Below are 23,138 nucleotides of genomic sequence, written 5' to 3'. Positions count from 1 at the left end.
GTGGCAGTTTGAAGCCAGCCACAATGAAAGGACTGACACTACAGAAATCAGCAAAACTCCACATCAGGCGTCCCCTGCCCCCAGAGCTGCTTTACTGGCACACCACTGGGAGTGGGGGAGCAGAGCCTCCTCTTCAAAGGGGCAGGGAAAGCAGTGACCTCAGGGAGACCTGGGTTTTTGTTAGAGCTAGAATGTGAAGTGCTCACCCAAAGCAGAGGCTGAGGTCTGAGAGTTCCAGGGTATGTGCCTGAAAGGGCTTCAGGGAGGGCTGGCTGGTGGATGAGTCTTAAAGGGATTAAAGTGCAGAGGATAAGGGATGACCTGAGTTTTGGGGCCTGAGGACACAAACAGGGATAAACGCCTAATGAGATTAGTCCTCACAGTCCCAGGGCAGGAAGTGGCAAGGAGGCTCTGGTGGGGGTCTTGCAAGGAGCACACAGTTTATTGGATTAACGCACAAATAAAAACAATAAAAGGGATGGAAATCCATGGGGCTCTAAAGGAACTGTAGAGGGCATCTACAGCCTGGGAGGGGACACAGAATATGCTATGAAAATTCTGAGACCAGATGAAGAGGGCAGCAGGTAGGAGGCAAACGATACGACGGTCCTTTACTGAAGGGTTGATTTTTTTTCCTCCTATCTCACAGTGTATCTCTTTTTGCACAGGAAGCAACGAGAGTTCTGGTGGTCTCAGCCGTACCAGCCTCACACCCACCTCAAGTCAACCATCTGTGAGTATGCTGATATCTCAAACCCAGCACTGCATCATGGGAAACTGGCTCCATCCTCCCGGGCTGGCTTCCTGCCCAAGAAAGGATCTTTAAATGTCCCCACTGCCCCACATTTCCTGGCAGCCGTCTGAAATCCTTCCATAGACATTCACTCCTTTGGATTTAGAAGAGTTTTCAGTTTATGAAAATGCAAATGGTTCTGTGTTGGTGACAGCTTCAGTGATCACTCCCCAACATGAAATCCTCGGAGGTCTCTCCAGCCACCAAGTCCGTGCACATACTGGCAAGCAAAGCTGCAGAGCTGCACACAAGCCTTCATTTGGGTTCTCATTGGGGGAGTTAAATTTTACACTGTTCAGAAGCTCTGATTGACAGTGTATGTGCCTTTGATGAAGAAACAAGGGCATGAATGTAATTTGTTTGCTAGACAGTATTATTCAAATGGCCGTTTGGGGGAAAGGTTAGTAAAGCCAGCCTCCTCACCACTTTCTGTCTTGAGACCTTGAGGACTAATCTCATTAGGCTTTCATCCCTGTTTGTGTCCTCAGCCTTCAAAGCCCAGGTCATTTATGATTTAAATGGGGTGGGAGGATGGTTAGTAAAGGGAACCCCGGTGGCAAATCCTGTGAACCACCTACTGCCTTAATAGATACACTGCTGTGGCTTGCGAAGCCCAGCTTAAACCTGCTGAGTAAGGGCCTTCAGAATGGACCTGCGACAGCCACCTGGAAAGCAGTGGATGAAGGGGAGGGGCCCCAGGAAGAGGGAGAGGGGCACAGAGAGGGGCCTGGAAGGGCACTAAAGCAGGCAACGGTATGAATGTCACAGATTTGCCCACAGCAAGTCCTCACCCACTTTATTTCTCACTTCTCTAAGCCGAAAACTATTTTTTCTTTCAGTTTTCTCTTGAAAAGATAAGATGTCAACTATAGAGATATTTTTGAAATTAAAACACTCGTAATTCCTCACACTGGCAATATTTTCAGTAATGGGAGCGTTTTTCATGGTTACATTAACAGCTGCAATATCACTTTTTATCTTTATTTTAACTTAACATTTTATCAGAAAGGTTCGCAAGGTATAATCTTTATAGTGATATTTTCGTTATTTGCCTTCGGTTTTGAAAAAATTTTGTTTACCAAAACAAATCTAAATATTTCTTTCATTCATTTTTCCGTTTCATTTTTCAAAAACACATGCTAATGAAGCTGCTAATTTGTTTCTGATAACAAGTATAACCACGGGTTGACATTTAATTTGCTCGTGTAGCCTAAGTGCAATTTATAATTAGAGTCTTTGAAAAGTCCTTCCTGAATTAGCTTGCAGACCCTATAATTATCGTCTCTGATCTCTAAATCCAGGAACCCCAGGTTTGGAGCCACTGACTTAAACAGTCACCTCTCACAGGGATGTTTCTGATGGAGCACAATCATTTTCTAAACTATTTGATCATTTTTTAAATTTTTAACTATTGTAGATAATTCTGTAATAAATATTATTTTATATCTCCCTGCTCTGCTTAAATGTTACCATAGAGGAAAATAAAAAACTCAGGAACAGGTAACTGAATCAAGAATTTAGGCATTTTGATTAATTAAGAGTTATTGAAAAATTCCAGGTCTTTGTTAGCTTGCAAATGGTTATTGAAAAGTTCTTTACTGAAGATGCACTTATAGTTATTATCTCTTCTTTCCTTCTCCTTTCTTTCCTTCCACCGCCTTTCTTTCCTTTCTTCCTTTCTTCCAGTCAAGATATAAGTTCCTAAAATATGCTGAACTAAGCATATTAGTTTAGAAGTGAGTAGAATGCAACCTTTTATAGCTTCTTGGGATGGAAACAAGTAGGATTTGCCAGAGCAAGTAGATCCCCATTTCCAGCAAGGCTCATGAATATATTAGTTTCTATAGGATATTCACTTATCATTTTGTTACTAAATTTTTACTTAATTTCTAGAGAATAAGCCCAGAATATTAATTATTATAATTTTGGCACTTTGCTTTTCTTATTGTAGGTAAGTTAACCTGAGAAACTAAGCATATACTAGTATGTGTATTGTCTCTCTCTCCCTCTTTCTGCTTCAATCATTTGTACCCAGCGATTTCTATGGAAGAAGGTAAGAAATAGTATTTGGAAAAAAACTCTCATTTCCCAAGTCACCTAGAAATTTCCTGTAGTCTTCTTATTTCACTTCATTTCAATTTAGCTATATATGAAGCTCTTATTGTATGTCAGTCAAAGGAAATGTGTTCCTGTATGTATACAGTATAATTGTCCTAACACTGAGAGGAATAAAAGAAAGGAGAACTGCCATTTGCAGGATGCAGTCCCAGAGTCTAACACAGCACACAGTAAGAACTCAAAGTTGTGAAACTGATCCACACACAGTTTTGTGTCAACTGCTTTGTATACATTGTCTTTAAAATAACCTGAGGAAATTGTGATTGTTTCCATTTTATGGACGAAAATATTGAGGTTCAAATAAGGTAAGAATATTGTCAGAAGTTGCAAGCAGTGTAGTCTGGGTCGAACCTCCTGTCTCAAGGGCAAATGGGACCTCCCGTTACTACCTCTCCCCTGCTCTGTGCCCAGGCACCCAGATGACTCATTAGATGTCACTCACTTACACTCACAAAAGGAAGCCAGAAAGATGCTGTTTGCTTGTGGAAAGGGGAGAGAAGAGAGGAAAACAGCCCCCTAGGCCACCACCCCCATTTCATCCCTGATACTGGAGAGGGGAGCCCTTTGGAGAGCCCTGGGTCTCTGAGGTCTTGGTAACAAGCCCACTGTCTTGTTCACTTAGGGCTGCCATAACCAGAGACCACAGACGGGGGTGCTGAAACAACAGATATTAATTTTCTCACAGTTCTGGAGACTAGAAGTTCAAGATCAAAGTTCTGGCAGGATTGGTTTCTGATGAGGCCTCTTCTTGGCTTGCAGATGGCCACTTTCTCCCTGTGTGCTCACGTGGCCTTTCCTCTGTGAACGTGCAGAGAAAAAGAGAGAAAGACGGAGATCTGATCTTTTTCTAAGGCCACCAGTCCTTTTTGGATTAAAGCCCCAACCTCGCTTAACTTTAATTACCCTTTTAAAGGCCCAACTCCAAATGGGGTTAGGACTTCAACATATGAACCTGGGGGTGGGGGAGACACAAATCAGTCCTTAACAGCCACCAACCAACACTGTGGAGTTGTTGATATTGAGAGAGCAAAATCAGTGGCTCTTTTAGATCAGAGTTACAAGTTTGAAAGATCAGGGCTTCCTTGGAATCTCTGTCCTCTGTAAAACAGGAAAGACAATTGAGCTTTTGTTTGCCTTTTATAAAAAACAACAAACTTTAGTTACATCCTAGGAAGTAAAGAATTCACTGTTGTTATTAATGACTGACCTGGAAAATAATGTCTAAATGAATATAAAGAATTGAATGACAGTGTTGAAAATCTCAGCTATATGACTTGTTTATCTGGGCCCTTCCTTCTATAAAACAGCATTACTTCATAAAAATTTTCATATTTTCTTGAAAAATATTAATTAGTGATGTGCTCTTTAAGGAGGTGGTGGTAAGTGCTACTTTATGACACTATAGTTTATTATACAGACTATAATTTGCACTTTTTGAACTTGCATGACTCCTGTTCAGCCACTATTTGTTCCTCACCTTGTTCTGGTCACTGTGCCAGGCACAAGTGACCAGAACTTTTTTTTTTTTTTACAGCACTCAAAAGGAAAGATATTTTTTCTGAACATGTATTCAAATAAACTATTTTGATATTCAAAGGAAATTTCAATTTAATTTAATAAATAACTTATCATGTACCTACTATGTCTAAGACATTGTACCAAGCTCTGTAAGTTATGTAAAATATTACTAAGACGGTTTCTGATTTCTAGGAGCTGTCTAGAAGGGTGAATAAGGCAAATACCCAAAAGATCATATTACAAGGTAGAATAAACGTGCCGTAGCAGAGAATTCAAGATAGTAGGAAGAAAATGCTAATTCAGTTCATGGCAGGGATATTCACTTTAATCAGTGTTTGAGATGGACCTTGAAGTATTATAAGCAGAGGGAATAGCATAAGCAAAGGCACAGACAAGGAACCCATGCTGTTTGCTGTAATGATAGTATGTTATGTGAAACAGAAGCGGACAATAGCCTTTAAAATTGGGCGTGGGTCATGATGGAAAGGGTCTTGAGTATTAGGATGAATGGTTTTAAAAGTTATATCCTTTTATTCTCTTATATATGCCCAAGCTAGAGATAAAAACAGTTAACATTGATTGAGTGCTTACCATGTGCTTAAGCTTTTCATGCATTATCTCACTTATTCTATCTTATACGGTATTATTACCATCCCCATTTATAGATAGAAAACTGAGGCTCACAGGTAAATGAATTTGTCTAGCATTCAAAAGCTTATGCTTTTTAAGTGTTAACTGTTTTATGTTATATAGCCTCTCATATCATATATTTTCATTTAAAACAGTAGAGTCCTTTTTATCTCTCCCGAGTGAGCAATAGTTGTAAGAGTAACAATATAAGATGGTCTGAGTTTCACTGATATAAGCCTATGCATAGGGAATTTTGTTTGTGATACTAACAAATTATACATTCTATTTTTCTCTTTCTATGCTCTTTTATATACAAGATGACATAAAGATTGATGAGAAATGTGTGGAAGCAGGTAACATTTCCTCTTGATAGATTTATCACGAGAAAAACTATGAACCACTTCATCTACAGAGTCTGTAACAGAATTGGCCCACGGGGCCACAGACCTTCTCTCTGGAAGAAATGTGTAAAATGATTTCCACCCCCCACCCACCCAAACCTCCTTTTTCTGTGATTTTGATACTCAAAAGAGAAGCACTGCTATGGGAATGTCTCTAGGCTCCAAACCAACCTTCTAGAAAGCAATATCTTGGAAATGGTCACAGCAACACTTAGTAACACTCAGGTGTTACATTCAGTAACATTCAGGTAGAACATCTGGAAACCCTCATGTCTTTGTGAAATACTATAAAGTATTGAGATATCAAATTTTTAAAAATTAAAATATGTTTTGTTATTGTCTGATACCACCTTCTAGTAGATTCTAGTGTAGATAAATAGTAGGAGGTTCCATATTTGAGAAATATATAAAAACTTTTTACATTTCTATACTTAAATTTTTTTGTAAATTGGGAAAAGGTTTTTCAAATTCAGTGGCAGGACTAAGTCCGGCTCAAGAATCACTAGGATTTGTTGGGAGATTAGTTGGAGAGACTTTGGCCTGATAGGTGAATTTGTCTTGGCTTTATGGTGTAAGAAAACATAATTCAACCAAGTAAGTTTTATTGGCTTTATTCAGTGATTCACAAATCAGGTAGTATCTCATCTAGGACACAGAAAGGAGCTCCAAGGAGCCGTATAAAACGAGTTATATAACAAAAAAGTTATATAACAAAAAAGTTATACTAGCAAAAAGCAGATTGGTTGTGGCAAGGCCACTGTCCTTTAGGGGATGGCAGGAATTTATTAGGCAGGAGAGATCAAAACTGTAATGAAGGATGTCTCAATTTGGTGATGTGGTGCTTAGCATAAGTGACTTCATTTTGGGACTGTTGTCTTGTTTTTAACAAATAGCTAGTTTAGTTTTTAAAAACTAAAGAACAATATGAAATCTTTCAATAGTGGGTATTTCAAAGATTCAAATATACTTTCCAGAATAACTATAGAATAATACTGGTATTATATTTATTTTTCCAAGTACATATTCTGTTTTTTTAAAAAACTTTCAGTAATATTCATTTCCTTTCTATAATTTTAATTCAAAGTTTTTTATGAGGCAATACATTCACATATTTCAAATTCAAAAACTACAAAACTGTATTCAGTGAAAAGTTCCTCTCTTTCCCTGTTGCCTTAGTCAGTGTTCTTTCTTGAGGCAATAAATGCTTTCAGGTTCTTCCATATCCCTCCAGACATAATTTGTGTATATAAAAGCAATGATGTATATTTTTTCTCCTCTCTCCCACCCTCATCCTCACCTTTCTTTTTTTAAAACACAAATACATATGCCCTTTAATGGTATGCTATACAAACTGTTTTGTTCCTGGCTTTTTTACTCAACATTATATATCTTGGAGTTGATTCCATCTTAGTACATAAAGAGCCTCCTCATATTTTCTTAAACAGCTTATTGGCTAAATAAGTTATTATGCATTTGTACAAACACTTATTAGTAGATGTTTGAGTTATGTCCAATCTTTTTAATTATAAACAATATTACAGTGAATAGCTTTATAAATACATTTTTTCACACATATATGAGTGTACCTTAGATGCAACATTGGCTTATCCAAGGATGTGTACATGGGTAATGTTGCTATATATTCCAAGTAGCTCTCTGTATAAATTCTAGTTTCTTAATCTCTAATATCTCTTTAAAACGCTTACAAAAATTGTTTTCACTGATGAGAAAGTTGGTTTATATCAACTCTTTCCCAGTCAACCTAAATTAGCCTACACAATCAAATCACTCATACACTCATTGTCCTTGCCACACTCCCCTGGCTTATGGACCCCCAAATCACGAGGGAGGGTACCTCCCTCCTACACCTACAGGCCCTCTACCAGCAAAGCTGTGCAATGTATGACAATCCATAGGAGCTTCTGTGACTTCCCACCTTTCCCTTCCCTCCAAGCTTCTTTCTTCATTTTTTTAATTCTTTTCCCTTCTATTTCATTATGTTATTTATTTATTTTAAGCTCCTGTAGCACCCTTGCTTGTCATCATGACCCAATTGCTTAATGCCATGCATCTCGTTTAAGGTTTATGTATGCCACAGACATACCACGAACTTGGCCTTGATTTAGGAAAAACATTTCAAAGTTGGTATGTGTGCAGAAGCATAGGGTCAAGGAAGTAGACCATTAAATTCCAGACTCAGAATGGATAGTAATATAATGACACTTTTGTTTTTTTGCCTCCATGGAAAACCATAGATGAAGAAACATTTGAATCTGGTAAGTAAAACATGAATATTTGGTACTTATTTTAAAATGTATATAGTATTTCGAATTTTGGAATAATTTAAACACATATTTATGGATATAATACAATAATTGTTTAAATACATCAACAGTATATTTGCGAGATATTGTAAATTTCACCTTCCCTATTAGGGCCATTCTGGAACTCTGAGGGTATTTTTTTTTTTTTTTTTTTTGGTTGTCACATTGATTGGCCTTTAATTGGTAGGAATCAGGAATGCTAGATGTCCTGCAGTATATGACACCATCCTGCACAGTGTTTTGAATTTTCTGCTGAACAAAGCTCATTACATATATAAGTGAGTAGTTATTTAATACACAATAGTGATGCAAGTTTTCACAAGATGTAACATGAAAAGCCTGGTGGTTTAGAAGATAGTCTTCGTGGAGAGAGACATTTGAACAGAATAAAGACATCACCTTGCAATTACTGAATTATTTATTCCATACATTCTGTCTACTCCTTACTGATAGTAGATAAGCTAGAAAGTGAGGTATGAATACTGAATCAATGATTTTTTCTTTAATATTTTATTTGTTATCATTGATGACATGGTATCATCAAGTATCTGTCCCCTCAAAATAGTGTTGATATCGTTAGTAACAACATAAATCCCACAGGATAATTTTGAAAAACTGGAAACATTTTGGGGTATGTTACTATTACTCACCCACTTCTAAGTGTGTGTTTCCTCATTTTCTCCATTTCATCAGTCTGTAATTGCTTTGGCATATTATCCCTAGTTCAATTAAGGCAATTTCTCTTTTTCTCTTATCATACACAAATAAATGTGTTCAGCTCCAGCTGTCTTCAAGGGGCCAGTTGGAAATGGAAATGTGTGCCTGGACGCAGGGAGGACGCTCAGGCCAGAGGCTGCTGCAGCACCCGCCCCTGTGCCCTTGCCCCACTTCCTCCACTTCACAGGACTGTAGCAATGTGACCTGGGAGAGAAGGAGAGAGGAGACTCAAAGAAGTTGCCTTCCTATAATTTCTCTCTTTCAAGCATCATTTCATGTCAAGTTGAGGGGAGTCTTCATGGATAAAGACTCCATGGATAAAGACTGGGCTCCCTCCCTTCAGAGGGAGTCTAGATAAACAACTTGCAGAAAAAGTTGCTGTCCCCTGAACAGCAGTCAGGTCAAATGAGTTTCTGGGAGCCCAGTTGTATGTTGTTCAGTTGCCTTGCCACACCTCACCAAAGTTACAACTTTCTCTAAGGGTGACCTGAGTTTCTTACTTTTGTCATTTGTCTTTATTTGATGGCAGACTTGATCTTCTCAGAGGCTTAACATTTTCATGTCTTTTTTTTTTTTTTTTTTTTTTTGCATTAAACCAAATATCCAGAGGAACTTTCAGAAGGTAATTGTTTTCATTTCCTGGTAAGCCAAATAGAGCTATTTAGATAAATTAGATAAATTAGATAATAGATAAATTTTAAGATAAGACACGATATTTTTAAAGGTGAAATCAATGATGAAATATTCAGTGTCATAGAAAATATTTAAAAATAAATAATAAAAGTAATTAAGCTTGATGACTATATCCCTAAGTAAACATTTCCTTTTAAACGTATTGACATAATTCACTTAGGAAAACGTGCTTACTCACCAGAAGATGGAATTGATACTAGTGTGCTTTCTTTATATTAAAAAGAAAAAGTTAAAAAAGAAGACTAAATATGTCATATCTATTCTATGAACAAATGCTCTTTATATGTTATTTAAATGATGAGAATAGAGTTATGTAAGGGAAAAGGACCATGTGTTAGTAAAAAGTAATTTGAAAGTGACATTTTTATAACATTTTTCCTCTATAGTTTATAATAATTTTTCTGAGGCCCCAGTGAAAGCAGAAACAGGAGCTTAAATTAACTCTAGAGGTTTCGGAGCCACTGGACACAGTTTTCCTCACTGTAGTCTCTCAGATTCTTGGACAGTCAGAATCCATTGGCAGCCATAGAGCAAATATTAATTTTATATAGAATGAACCATTTTATAAGGGAAAAAAAAACCCCATCTCTAACAAAGAGATTAATTATAGGACCTGCAGAAATCCATATCTATTAAGTTAAAGCCAAAGGCGGTTTATATGTTCTTTTTAAATCAGTTTTCTTTAGGCATTAAAAAAAAACACACACACACAAATTTTTATGTTTTTATAATGACTCAGTATCTTATAACTTTAAACAAGCCTAAATAGGTTTTTGTTTCCAACCATACTAGACAGAATGTATTCAGTGTATTGCTAAAATTCTGAAGAATATTTCTATGTAGTTTGGTGCACATCATAGGATGGAAAGTGGTTAAGATACTCTTCAATAAGCCACTCAAGGCTAAATTCAGCTGTGCTGCTGTTTATTGAAATAGTGTCACTGACGATTTGAAGAGAATTTCATACATCTGTTCTAAGTAAACTTCTCTTCTACATATTTGCTCCTGCCATTCTCCGTGTTCCAGACAAGGAGGAATTTGTTGGCTATGATCAGAAGTTCTTTATCGGTAGGTAATGATTAATACGAGGTGGGTCTTTGTCACTTGCTAAGTTATATTCGTACCAACTGACCCTCGTCTGAAAGCATTTTTTGCTTATGGGCATTTCCAAACTTATTCCTTGTTCTGGTCTTCCTCTATCGCTTTGTTTGTTTGTTTTATCAATATTCTGATGTGTTGATCATTCATTGTAATTCATCTGGTTTCCATGGATCTCGCTCTCTCTCTCTCTTTCTTTTTTTTATTAGTTTCAGGTGTACAGAACAATGTACCAGACATTTACACCCCTCACAAAGTGATAACCCTGGATATCTGTTATCCATCAAACACAAATGTCTTGTTTTCTTCCAGGCAATTCCAGAACATATTTATCTTACTCTAAAGAGACCAGTTCTCTGACTACTACACTTAGTTTTTATGGCCACATTTTCATAATCTGTCCACTGGGCAGAGCTTTCTGAAGGACCAGGCACCACCCATTTAAAACCTTGCTGGACTTCCTCTGCCATGAGACAGTGGGAGGACAACAGGGCAGCAGGGTCTGTAAAGTAGAATGTCGGTTCCCGGGCCTGAAATCACACTGGAATCATTGGAGGAGTTTTTAAAGAAAACATAGGGGCATCTTTCTGCATTCATTCCAGAATAATTCAGCACCAAATAGACTGAACAAGGTAGGCATCTGCACGAAGGCGGGGAAGAAGCAGCTTGCGGTGGGGCATCAGAGCCTAAGCAGGGTGAGGAGGGCATCATGCAGAAACAATGACAGCCTGCTGCAGGCTGTCGGAACCAGAGTCAAGTGAGGAGGGCAGTTGCCATCACTTGGGCCCTGACACCTCACAGTCTCTACAGAGAGGCCCCCTCACCCAGCTTGGGCTCTGACACTTTCTGCCAGGCTGCTGACGTTGTTCATCCCCCACCTTGCACAGGCGCTCTTGACTGGTACGGTAAGTAAATGTACTGAGGATAGTAGGAGCCAGTGTCCTCACTGTTAGAGAAAGAAGTTACTCGTATGGAAGGGGGCGAGGCTAGAATGAATTCTGTAGTGTTGAATGGCATTGTAGGTATTATGAAGTCATGGTTTTAAACATATATAGATATAACTTTAGGGGTGTGTGTGTGTGTGTTATACCCACATAGTGCCTAGCTCTACTGAGAAGACCTGGGAATAGCTCTGAAACTACCAGGAAGCCCTGTGGTTTGGTAGGCAGATTAAGCAGGAGTCTAGGAGTTCGGAAATCAGAACTAAAATGTCCAACTCTGATCATGTAGTTGTCCGTGTGTGTCTGGTCTTAGTGTTTCCATCTGGAAAATGTGAGTAATAAGTCTTAGTATTTCCATCTGGAAAATGTGAATAATAAGCTTGCTCCATTGCTTCCACCTGGCCCGAGCCACTCTCCTTCCTCGTCTGGGACTGCAGTAGCCTCCTAACTGATCTCCCCCGATCCTGCACGTACTCTCCCTAAGTTTACTTCCTCCAAACAGCAACCGCAGGAATTCTTCAGAAACATAGATCCAATCACGTCACACCCATCACTTGACCATCCAGTGACTTCCCATTCCCACTTGGACCGCAACCCAACACTTGACGGAGGCCCTGTGGACCTCCCAGCATCTTCTCCAACCCCATCTCCTATTACTGTCCCTACTGCTCACTTCTCACAGATACACAGACCTCCGAGCTCTTCCCCAAGTGCTCCAAGCATGCTCCCTTGTCTGCACCTTTGCAGTTGCTGTTCCCTCATCCTGGACTGCTCTTCTCCCCAGATGACTTTAGTTGGCCCCATTACTTCATTCAGGCACCTACCTGCTCAACCTCAGCTTTTCAGACACCTACCTGAAGAAGCACGCCATCAACTGTATCCACTGATCCTTCTCCTGGGCACTTATTTTTGTGGTTGTTGACTTTTGTCTCTCCTCTTCCATAAAATGTAAATTTCATGAGGAAATGGGGTTGGCTTCGTGGATCACTAGATGACCAGCTCCTGGTACACTGCCTGATACACAGTGGACGCTGGGTACCACTTAGAGGTCACATATGGGGCATTTTGTCATTTTTCCTTCATATTGCTTCTGACCTTCTACCGTCAGACAGACATGACTATGTTAATTGACGCTTTTGGATCACAGTCACTGCGTGTTCCGTCGGGTTTAATGCAAGATGGAATCTCTCGTGCCCTGGATCTAATGTTCTGTGTGTTCCCACGCTCCCCAGCTGGTTTCCGCCGCAGCATGCGCCTTGGCCGCAGGAAGTCTCGCCTCAGCCAGCTGCGTGCCAGTGTGGGCTGCGCCAGCGGCTGCTACCACCCAGGGGGTGCCGCTTACGAGGAGGTGGTGAGGTACCAGCGACGCCCTTCCGACAAGCACCGCCTTGTAGTTCTCGTGGGTATGTCCAGGCAGGCAGTGTCTCTTCTCATCCACAGTGAAGTTTTCCTTCCAGATCCAATAGTCTGGCATTGGGAACAGCCATAAAAGTGGAACTCTTTATGGACTGTCATATAAATAAAGCTTGTTTTACATGTGCGTGTTTATAAATAAACCTTTATTATATCATGCTTGTATTGTCTACAGTTGAATGTGATGTGCCATGGTGTACTTGAATTTATGTCATAACAAGTTGTATTGTGATGAGGTTATAACTGAGATAGATGATAGAGAGATATCGATATAGATATAGATTTTTCCTGTTTAGAATTTGTTCTATAAGCATCGATGAGTGTTCTCCTAGACTGGATCATTAGTCTGTATTACGTAGGGAAAAAAAATCCCTTAAGATCCATTTTCCTAAGAAATTTGTAATCATCTCCTTTAGAAAGTGTCAAAAATCTTCCGGACTGTATCTTTGGTGCTAAGGAAAATATAGCGTTGGGGTGATCTGCTTTTGGATCAAGATCTCCACGAAGCTGGCCCCTGCAGTAGTAGTAACCTATGTCTTACTGCCATCTTTCTTACTGCGGTCTGTGGTCTTCTCTGTGTACTCTGGCTGTGATCCAGGCAGGCCCCTAGAGAGCAGAACAACGTGGCTTACAGTAGGACACAGTGCAATGAAAATGCAAGGGCCCCATACTCAAAAATTATTAAGAATTTCAGCGTGGCAAAAGAATAACACTAAACCATGTGCAGTCTCCTAATCGCGGGCCTTGGTAACTGCACACGTTCTATGTCCATGAAGTCAGCCCTGCCTCCAGCTGCACATGGGGTGTGGACTCAACCATGTGTCAGGAAATGTGCCCCTGATTTCTAGAAGTCACAGGGCCGATCATTGTGGAGCCTGATTTCTAGGTTGTGACATGATATGAAAATTCATTTGAAGAGAAAAGGCAAGTTGTCTCAGGTTATCTGAAATGAGGCCAGAGAATTCTCCCAGGGTCCAACATTAGATGAAGTTTGCTAGGGTGACAGGTTCTTGCAAATCCTCACCTCATTTCTGAATGTTGAAGAAGTGTGCGTTACTTTACAGGTTACCAGGAAAACTCCCGAGAGTTTTCTGGGGTCATTCCAATTCATGAGAAGAGAAGCTAAGTTTCCCTAAAATCTTGGCCTCACATTTCTTTAATGGAAGGGCTGAAATGATGATTTCACCACATAATTATGTTTATCCATATCTAATGACTTCTGTATGTGATTTTTTTGTGTGTTTAGGACCTTCTGGTGTTGGAGTAAATGAACTGAGACGACATCTTATTGAACTTAATCCTAACCATTTTCAGAGTGCTGTGCCGCGTATGTTTAATTTTTCTTTCATAGCAGTTTGAATTTTGGTAAAACTTTCTTTGCCTCTGCAGATACACTGATCTCACTTAACTAACTTATACTATCTTTGTTGTGGAAATATAAGTCACAAGGGATAGTTCTTAATATTTCTAACTATATTTATTTTAATAGAGGGAATTGATTTACTGACGTGTAGGTAGCTAGGCTTTTAAAAGGTGACTTTGTCTTTTTTTCCATTTCTTAATGATCTTATAGATGACCTTTCAGGAAAGCTAACATTTAGCAATAATAGCTGACAGTACTTACTATTTTCCTGGTACCGTGCTTGGCTCTTATTTTATTTTTTAAATTAAAAAATGTTAATGTATGCACATATAATATATAAATCTATAAGTAGGATTATACCATATATGGTAGGAAGAACTTGTGAGGGAGGGTGCTTCCTCAGGCAAGATGGAGGAACTTAGGGAAGCCACTTAAAGAGCAGTTTAGGTGTCAAATTATATCCCCAAAAATCTAAAGGCTGAGAGCTTGGAGGAAGTGACCAGTGGCTGTAGTTTGGGAAGTTGCTGCCCTGTTAGAGTCTGTCACAGCAAAAGTGTTGTGATGTTTCCCAAGGACCAGATGTGGGTGGATAATGTGGAAGAAAGTCAGCCTGGGGTTGTTTTAGTTCCTGACCAAGAGGAAGTCTCAGCTGAAAGAGGCCAAAAGTGAACCCCCAAATACCTCAGGGTGTGGAAGAAATCACAAATGACTAGCTGGAATAGAGATGGAGTTAAGATACTCAGCGGTGATGGTAGGTTTGCAAAGTAATCCAACATCCTCTAAGAGAGAAAGAGCCAGATTTAAACATCTGCCAAGTTTAAAAGGAGCCAATAGCAGCCAGCATCAGTTAAGTAAGAATTGTCCTGCATTGTTTCCTCTCCTCTCTCTCTGCACTCCAGCCTTGGAGAGTTATAAAACTGGGGGAGGAGCAGTAGAAATGCCATGAAAGGGGAAAAAAAGAAGTGAATCTTACTTCTTTTCCTCACTGCACATTCCCTGGGTACAGTGAGTCTGAGCTGGATGTGGGGAGGAGAAGCCTAAAATATATATAAAGTTCATAATTTTTAAAAAGTTTTTATTTATTTATTGGGGAACAGTGTGTTTCTCCAGGGCCCATCAGCTCCAAGTCGTTGTCCTTCAATCTAGTTGTGGAGGGAGCAGCTCAGCTCCAAGTCCAGTCACCATTTTCAATCTTTAGTTGCATGAGGCACAGCCCACCATCCCATCTATGCCAGTTCGGGAATTGAAAGGGCAACCTTTTCGTTGAGAGCTTGCACTCTAACCAACTGAGCCATCAAGCCGCCCCTCTGGAAGCTCAGAGGCAGCTTGTTGTCTTCAATCTAGTTGTGGAGGGCGCAGCTCACTGGCCCATGTGGGAATCGAACTAGCAACCCTGTTGTTCAGAGCTCACGCTCTAACCATCTGAGCCATCTGGCCATCCCCAAAGTTCATAATTTTGATTATTACATGGGAATGGGATTTTAATTATTCAATTGAAACTGAGTTTTGTAACATGAATGATGGTGGACATTTTTTAAACCTATGAGTAATCAGAAGAGTCATGAGAATGGCTAGGTTTTCATCCAGGGACAGGAGAAGGTCTTTCTCCACAGAAGGGAAGTTAAAGACAAAACAACATTGCTTTATAATCACATCCATAGGTTGTGCTTTCCAAGTACTGTTTACCTACATAAGAATGGACATTAACCTCAAACTACAAAAGAAATCACTATATTTCAATAATCTGGATGAAAATAAAATGCCCAATGAACATAGAAGAATTGTAAGAAGAATGGAGAACCGTCATTCAAAGTGAGAAAGTCTTGTCCATATTTTGCTTCTTAACTTAAGTGAACAGATGTAAGCATAAAATGAATACCTCAGGTTATGTACCAATTCACAGACTTGAACATACCATATAAAATATAGTCAAATAGAAGCTCAGGAGAAGGGGACATCTTTGGTTTCTATTAACATAGTTTACTATCATCTGAGAGCTATAGTGTTTTACTAGACTTATTTTTTTCAGTACAAAGCTATGGGAGAAGTGGCATAATTGTAGGAACTCTAAGGATCTGAAGAGAGGCTTGAATAAAGAAAAAACAAGCATGACCCTCCAAGATGACATTTGAGTTTTGAGCCCCTTGAATGTCCACACCACCTTTTATTATTTATGTCCTGTTTTCAGCTCCTACTTGGTCATTTCCATGTGTTGATGTCATCAGATGTTGATCTAATTCATCCTTAAACTTCATCAAATGAAAATACACATTTTTTTTTATGAATAAGGAGAATTCGTTGTCATGCAAATTAAGGGACTGGCTTTGCAGCATACATATGACACAGAGTTAGAACTAACTGTGCCTTGCTCATCTTTATGTTTTAAGAACCTAACATGACAGCTGGGCCATAGGCACTTAGTACACATTAGTTGAATAAATGGATGAGCAGGCAGTGAATCACTTTTAGGTATTTGGTGAACTCCTATGTCCTATACCAGGTGCTATTTAAGTTGAAGAATCCATAAGTAAAGTGGTCTTATCAAAGAAGCAGACTCAATCCAGACTCCACCAATTTTTCCCTCCTGGAGATCCCGAAAACTGATCACCATCTCCCTTGGATATTAATGCATTGGCGCAAGGCTGCAGACTGTCATTGGCCTTCTCCATTTCAAATCTGAGACAATCTGGTGTAGTAGAAAACATTAGTCTAGGAGGAGTCAGAACGCCTAGGTTCTTGTTTTCAACTTTGCTGTTCACTTGTTTTATGTACGTGAACAAGTGACTTACTCTCTAAAATCTTCAGTTACTTATCAGTAAAGTATGGATAATAACATTTCACCTAACAAGGAGTGTGAGGGATGAAATGAAAGCTTGGAAAATGCACCTGCCTGAGCATAAGGTATTGCTCGTATTGCTACCTGGGGGCCTTTGGGCAACTTAGGGCTCGTGTACAATTCACTAGTGCCTGTTGTGAAGTAAGAGCAGTTGTTCCCTGAGGGTAGCCCTATCCTGGCTTAATACCTAATGCATTCTTGTGCATACCATGAGTCCTTAATAAAACTTTATAGATTAACTGATTTTGATATGATAACTTCTACTTTCTTATCATCAATTCAGGCTCCTTTTTGGTTCTGGCATTTTATTTATGTGTTTATATATTCATTTATTTATTTTGATTGGATAGTCTTTATCCAAATGCATATTAGTAATAAATCAAAACATTCTAAAATCTTTTTCAAAAATTTCCTGTTTTCATAGATACTACTCGTTCCAAAAAGAGTTATGAACTGGATGGACGTGAGTATCACTATGTGTCAAAGGAAACATTTGAAAGCCTCATGTATCGTCACAGGTAAACTAGACGTTCAAAATCTGATTCTTGCCTCTGGTTGTTCTACATTCAAAATAGGTTCCCTATTTTTATGCGTTGTCCAAAGCTTCTGAGGTAACTTCTTTTTGTTTCTGAAGAATTAAGGAAGGAAATGTAAATGAATATACTAGTCTACCAATCATTGGATTATGAAAGGGAGCAGAATCAAATTGCAAATATAGAGAATTTGGAGAAGTCATTAAGTCCTAGATCTCCTAATATCTTTTTCTCCTGTCAAATACCCACTAATTCTTTTTGTGCTAGCAAAGCCCACACATGTTATTCTATTCATGTTACTACTACTAATATTTTACTTGTAGAAAAAGTTCTTGTTTTGGTTTTTTTTTTTGTCCCACCCTTGCAGGATGCTCGAGTATGGTGAGTACAAAGGCCACCTGTATGGCACCAGTGTGGATGCTGTTCAAGCTGTTCTTGATGAAGGGAAGACCTGTGTCATGGACTTAGAGCCTCAGGTGGGTCTGTGCTGGAATGTTTCCCATCTCCCCAAAGTAATGAATGCATGCCATCCATTTTGTGCACATGCTGTAGGTTGTAGTCAAGACATTTTATTCTGTTAGTCTTTTAAGTATAACACCACTTCCCGTATCTGAGGGCCAGGATTTTACATGAAGGATCACTTTGCCAATATTCTGCTTTTAGATTGGGGAATAAATCTCGTTTCTCAGACACAAAAACAGAACTGAGCAGGCTGCCATAAAGAAAACTTAGAATCCTGCTTTGACCTTGATCACAAAGCCATCAAGGTAACTTCTTATGGAGGGGATAAGATGTTGGCTTTACACAGGAGGAGAGATTCCTATGTTGTCATATCTATACCTACCTTCCCGAGACCCTATATGGAATAGAGCAAGAGTGAGCAAGTTAAGCTGAGACAAAGAACATACATTGTGTAGGCCCGATTTTTATGATCCTTGTATTTTGTTTGCATTTTCTGTAGTCATTTAAAAATATACCTTGTGTGCTAAAGAGAATCAGGGGACAATAGACTTGTTCGTACTTGGGTCAAAGCTGGTGGTCAGTGTGGGTATATCAGTAGTATCAATGGCAAGAGGAAAGGGAAGTGAGGGTGAAACAGAGCTGATCGGCCTTGAGAGTCTTTGTCTTACAAGATCATGTACAGAATCCTATTCTCAGATTTCAAGATGAGTGTCATGGCTAGTAAGAGGAAGAGTCATTATTTGAACTTAGTTTTTTTTTTGTTTTTTTTTTTCTCCAACAGATTTATTTATTTTTTTTTGAAAGGAATGGATTTTGAGAAAAAACATGGGGCAGAGAGATATGGAATAGAAAATAAATACAAATGTAAGCTGTTTTGCTAATTGTTTTATAACCACAACAAATGAGTACAGGAAAGCCCTGTACAAAACACAAAGGTTCAAGATCAAGGTGTTCCTTTAGGCAAAGCTGAAGATTTCAGTCTCTGGTATTTGGAATTTAGGCTGCAGTCCTTGTTTTTGGATGGATCACTGGGTGTGTAGCACAGTCCATGCTTCTAACCAGATTTGAACAGAAGAATGGCCACTTGGCCCAGGTAGAAGTAGATGAAGTGTTTGGTTTCATGTGTCACGTAACTACCGAAGTTCCTCCCCACGATGCAGTGCCAGGTGGGGTTGTACTTCTTGTCAAACTCCTTCTTAATATGGGCCGCAATGTCCTTCTCTATGTTATATTTCTCCAACGCCTGAGTAGCACACTCCACCGAGTCCTGTTGCATCTCCTCGGACATGTCGGCATTTTTGATCACCGCCTTTCTGTCGCACATGGTTACAGTGGAGCAAGGGTTGGCCGACTGCAACGGTCTCCTGGGGGAGGGGCTGGCGAGGCTCAGACCCAGCGGGAGAAGCCGTCGCTACCGAAGCCATGGCGCATCTTGAACTTAGTTTGATTCTAGAACCCCCACTCATAATTTTTAAAACATTTTTTTTTTTTACATTTGAGAAGTTGGGGACACATGAGAATATTCTCTGGCTAAAAATAATTGTTAATTTCTGGTCTTTGAAATTTTGAGAACATTCATGTTGACTCTAAGAAATTAGAACTTTTGTTTTTAAGTGTGCACTTAATTTTTCTGTGTAGGATATTCAAGCAGCTCGAACCCATGAACTGAAGCCCTATTTCATATTTATAAAGCCATCTAACATGAGTTGTATGAAGCAATCTAGGAAAAACGCCAAGATCATTACAGATTACTTTGTGGACATGAAATTCAAGGTAAGACACAGAGGAAATAAATAAAAATTGAAAATCACTGTATTGTTTCTAACATCCTTATGTTAGGAACATAATTTCTGTTTCTAATTAATTATGCTCTTATGATTTATCTTTACAGGACATCATTTATAGATATCAAAATAAAGTTTAATAGCTGCTATAATGGTACTCTTCTTTTTTTCTTCTTTTTTGGGGTCTAGCTTTAAAAAAAAGACCATCAAACTACAGTTTGCAAAACCACACAGAAATTGGGTGTGCACAAGCCTGATATTTGTATTTAAAATGAATTCTTTTACAAAAGCATCTGAGAGTTTACTTTAAAAATACTTTGTTGGATATATTTCATCTGAAATATAAAGTATCTTTATACATTTATATACATAAAAATTTTTGTTAATGATGATGTTAATAATAAGGGGCCACACCAGGTGGGAGTAAGCTCTTCATAGAATAGGTGATTTGTTTTCAGTTTTATATATAGCTTTTTTATCATTAAATCCACTTTAAATATTTTAACTCATGACATACATTCAGCAAGATGTATAAATCTTAAAAGTACAACTCAATGAATTTTTACGTATGTATACACCCAGACAACCATCACCTAGATCAAAATATTATATCCACTTATTCTTGTGTGTGTGGTAAAAAAAAACACATAAAGCACAAAACTTACCATTTCAAACATTTTTAAGTGTTTAGTCCAGTAGTGTTAAGTAGATTCACACTGTGAAACAGATCTACGGAACTTTTTCATCTTGTAAAAATTAAATTAAATGTATGGAATGCATCACAAATCTGTGTGCCAATCTTGCATAGGCGCCATACTAATTTCTGTATCATTTCAATTTTAGTATATGTGCTGCTGAAGTGAGCATGAGGTATCTTTATATTATCCTTTATCTCTCATTTTTATCTTCATATTTTTCAATGACTACTATATGAAAGTCTGATTCTCCAGTTTGCATTTCAGACAATGGAGTCCATGGATATCATCTCTGAGTCTTATGGGAATTTAAAATTGTGTTCCCTCTCATTTTTATGGCAATCTGAACAAATTAATAAAATTGTTTCTGGATCATGCGTATGGACACCTTGTAAAGGAGTACTGCCACAAGATTTCAGTGCCTGCATTTATATCTGTGTTCATAATTGCATTGGCAACAAGTTGTACTATTTTAATTGTTGTGAACAAGTAAGAAAATAAAAGCAATGAATTTAATGCACTAGTGCTAAGTGAAGGCCAAATGACCTTTATTGAATGAATATTTCACAATAGTAGAAATAGACAGTATTGTAAGTGAATTAAGTCATCATGAAGCAAAGATCATGTAGGTATGCCCAATTCAATAGAACTGTCATACTATCCTCACATTGAAAGTGGCCATTTTGTATCTGCAAAATAATGTCATTCTTATCAGATTAATGTTCATTTGAAATTTATGTTTAAGTTTTATTTATATGTAACTGATAAAATTTCTTTGGTTTTGTTGTATATGGTTTGAGAGCTTCAGTGTTTAGATAAGAGAATAAGATAGTTTAAGTACAAGTGAGAAGTTGAGAGGATTGGTTTGTCTATGAACTGTTACTCAAGTTTGCAAAATCTTGACCAGGGAGACAGTAAGTAAGACTAAAGATAGAAGCATAAATTCAATGGTTTAGAATAGAGGACATTTATTTGACCTAATTCTTTCTATAAAGAGCTTCGCAATGGAATGTAACAGCATAACCAACTGTGTGTTATTTCTATTCATTTCCTTATGTTTGTGCTGTCCACATTTTTCTATTTCTCCTGAAGGATGAAGATCTACAAGAGATGGAGGAGTTAGCCCAAAAAATGGAGACTCAGTTTGGTCAGTTTTTTGATCATGTGATTGTTAATGACAATTTGCAAGAAGCATGTGCCCAGTTGTTGTCTGCAGTTCAGAAGGCTCAGGAGGAGCCTCAGTGGGTACCAGCAACATGGCTTTCCTTTGATACTGAGTCTTAAGGGAGCCCTCTGCTTAATGTTGGAGTTTTAACAATGTTCACCAGTTACAAAGTTCTGCAATCTAAAACAGCAGTATTCTCCCTCTTAAAATGTGTGCAACTTAATAAGTGCTGCAAATCTTATTTGAAAAAAAAATATTTGCATTGTATGGTTATGTAGAGTTAAACCTATTTGGCTTTTGGGAAAAAAATGTTCTCCTTTACCTCATATGCAGCAATTGGTAGGAATATGAACAATGTTAAATCACTGAGCATGAGAACCTTTCATGGATTTCCATATGGTCTTTGTACAATTCAGATAAAAACAGCTTTTCTAAATAAAAAAAGTAGTATTTATTTTAAGAAACTATTTTATCTCATAAAACTTGTTTTATAAAAATGGCTTTTACAAAAAGTGCCTACTTGACTAACTCAGCAAGAAAGATGGGTTAATATACACAGGTCACATCTGACATCAAAACCTACAGAAACTGTACTGCACTCATCATTTTACACATCAAGGTACAAGGAAAAATTATTCTTCTGGTCACAGCTGTAACAATCAATAATTTTCCAAAAGCCAGTATCTCTATTTATGCCTAAATTAGGAAAACTCAATGGACTTTAGTCCTAGAGACCGCTGTTTGAGAAAACCACAAGATGAGAATGTTATTCCAAAACGTCTTGTTTTTCTTTCTTCACTCGGTCTGAGACTTCCACTCTTCCTGCCCCTGCATCTACCTAATGCATCATTCTCTTTCTCCATATCCATAACATCCCTCCACTCTTTCTTAGCTATAAAACAGAGTGCGTGCTTCAACATATTTGCAGTTTTTTTAAATTTAACATGAATATTATCTTTCTTTCTGGGGAAAAAATCCCAACCAAAGAAAAGGAAAATTAAGTCATTCTTGATGATACTTATGTGAGCCTGGATTTGATTTTATATTGTGCTTCTTTGAGAGAAAGGTTTCCCAAACTTTATTTACACAGCTGTGTGATGGAGGGTAAACAACTGGCGAAAATTGGAGAATTGCCTTTAACAGCACACACGCGCGCACCCCCCCCCCACCCCGCCCCCCCCCCATCCGAACCAAAACGTTAGGCCTGGTACTAAATGTGTGCGTCCCGAACTCTGACGCCTTGGGACGTCTGGCTTGGCAGAGCGGAGGCGGGCGGAGACCCGCCGTCGGGGGCGGCGGCCTAGTCAGGAGCCCCGAAGCCCCCGCCTCCCGCAGGTCCCGGAGGCTGCAGCGTCGCGGGGAGCTAGGCTCAGGCCCGCGGCGGTTGTGCCAAAGAAGCCCTGCAGGGAGGCAGCCATGAGGGCCGACTCCGGACTTCGGCTGGAGGACCATCTGGTGAGCGGTGCGGCGCGCGTAGATCCTGACCATCGCCCGGGAGGAGGGTGTTTTTCTAACGCAGCAGCTACCCCTGGGTTGGGGCCGAAGCTTACACACCAGGCATCAGGAGAGGGCCAGCTGGTGGGCGCGCGCATCTAGCCCTTCGGCGCCTACGGGACGGGCTTGGGGCGGGCCTGGAAGTTCGTACCAACACCGG

The 23,138-nt window shown here is 39.0% G+C and overlaps 2 protein-coding genes across 2 annotated transcripts in view; one reads left to right on the top strand and one right to left on the bottom strand.

Annotated features, from left to right (window-relative positions):
* MPP4 (MAGUK p55 scaffold protein 4) overlaps positions 1-22,577 on the top strand; it is a gene marked incomplete at its 5' end in the record, with an annotated part of 35,329 nt that extends 12,752 nt beyond the window's left edge. Inside the window, 12 exons of the mRNA XM_081052066.1 lie at positions 669-733; positions 2,829-2,846; positions 5,374-5,412; positions 7,716-7,736; positions 9,109-9,123; positions 10,221-10,262; positions 12,466-12,636; positions 13,893-13,973; positions 17,270-17,363; positions 17,746-17,854; positions 19,479-19,613; positions 21,412-22,577. Coding sequence (XP_080908192.1) covers positions 669-733; positions 2,829-2,846; positions 5,374-5,412; positions 7,716-7,736; positions 9,109-9,123; positions 10,221-10,262; positions 12,466-12,636; positions 13,893-13,973; positions 17,270-17,363; positions 17,746-17,854; positions 19,479-19,613; positions 21,412-21,603 — 982 coding nt within the window. The 3' untranslated portion in view covers positions 21,604-22,577. The remainder of the gene's footprint in view (positions 1-668; positions 734-2,828; positions 2,847-5,373; positions 5,413-7,715; positions 7,737-9,108; positions 9,124-10,220; positions 10,263-12,465; positions 12,637-13,892; positions 13,974-17,269; positions 17,364-17,745; positions 17,855-19,478; positions 19,614-21,411) is intronic.
* Positions 18,675-19,226, bottom strand: LOC308498775 (dynein light chain 1, cytoplasmic). Its single transcript, XM_081051406.1, has one exon. The coding sequence runs from the start codon at positions 19,162-19,164 to the stop codon at positions 18,895-18,897; it is 270 nt and encodes an 89-aa protein (XP_080907532.1). The 5' UTR covers positions 19,165-19,226; the 3' UTR covers positions 18,675-18,894.
* Positions 22,578-23,138: the final 561 nt, after the last annotated feature.

Source organism: Rhinolophus hipposideros (genome assembly GCF_964194185.1).
Source record: "Rhinolophus hipposideros genome assembly, chromosome: 6".
Taxonomy (NCBI): Eukaryota; Metazoa; Chordata; class Mammalia; order Chiroptera; family Rhinolophidae; genus Rhinolophus; species Rhinolophus hipposideros.
Note: the sequence above shows the minus strand (reverse complement) of the source record. Positions and strands in the feature narration are given on the sequence as shown.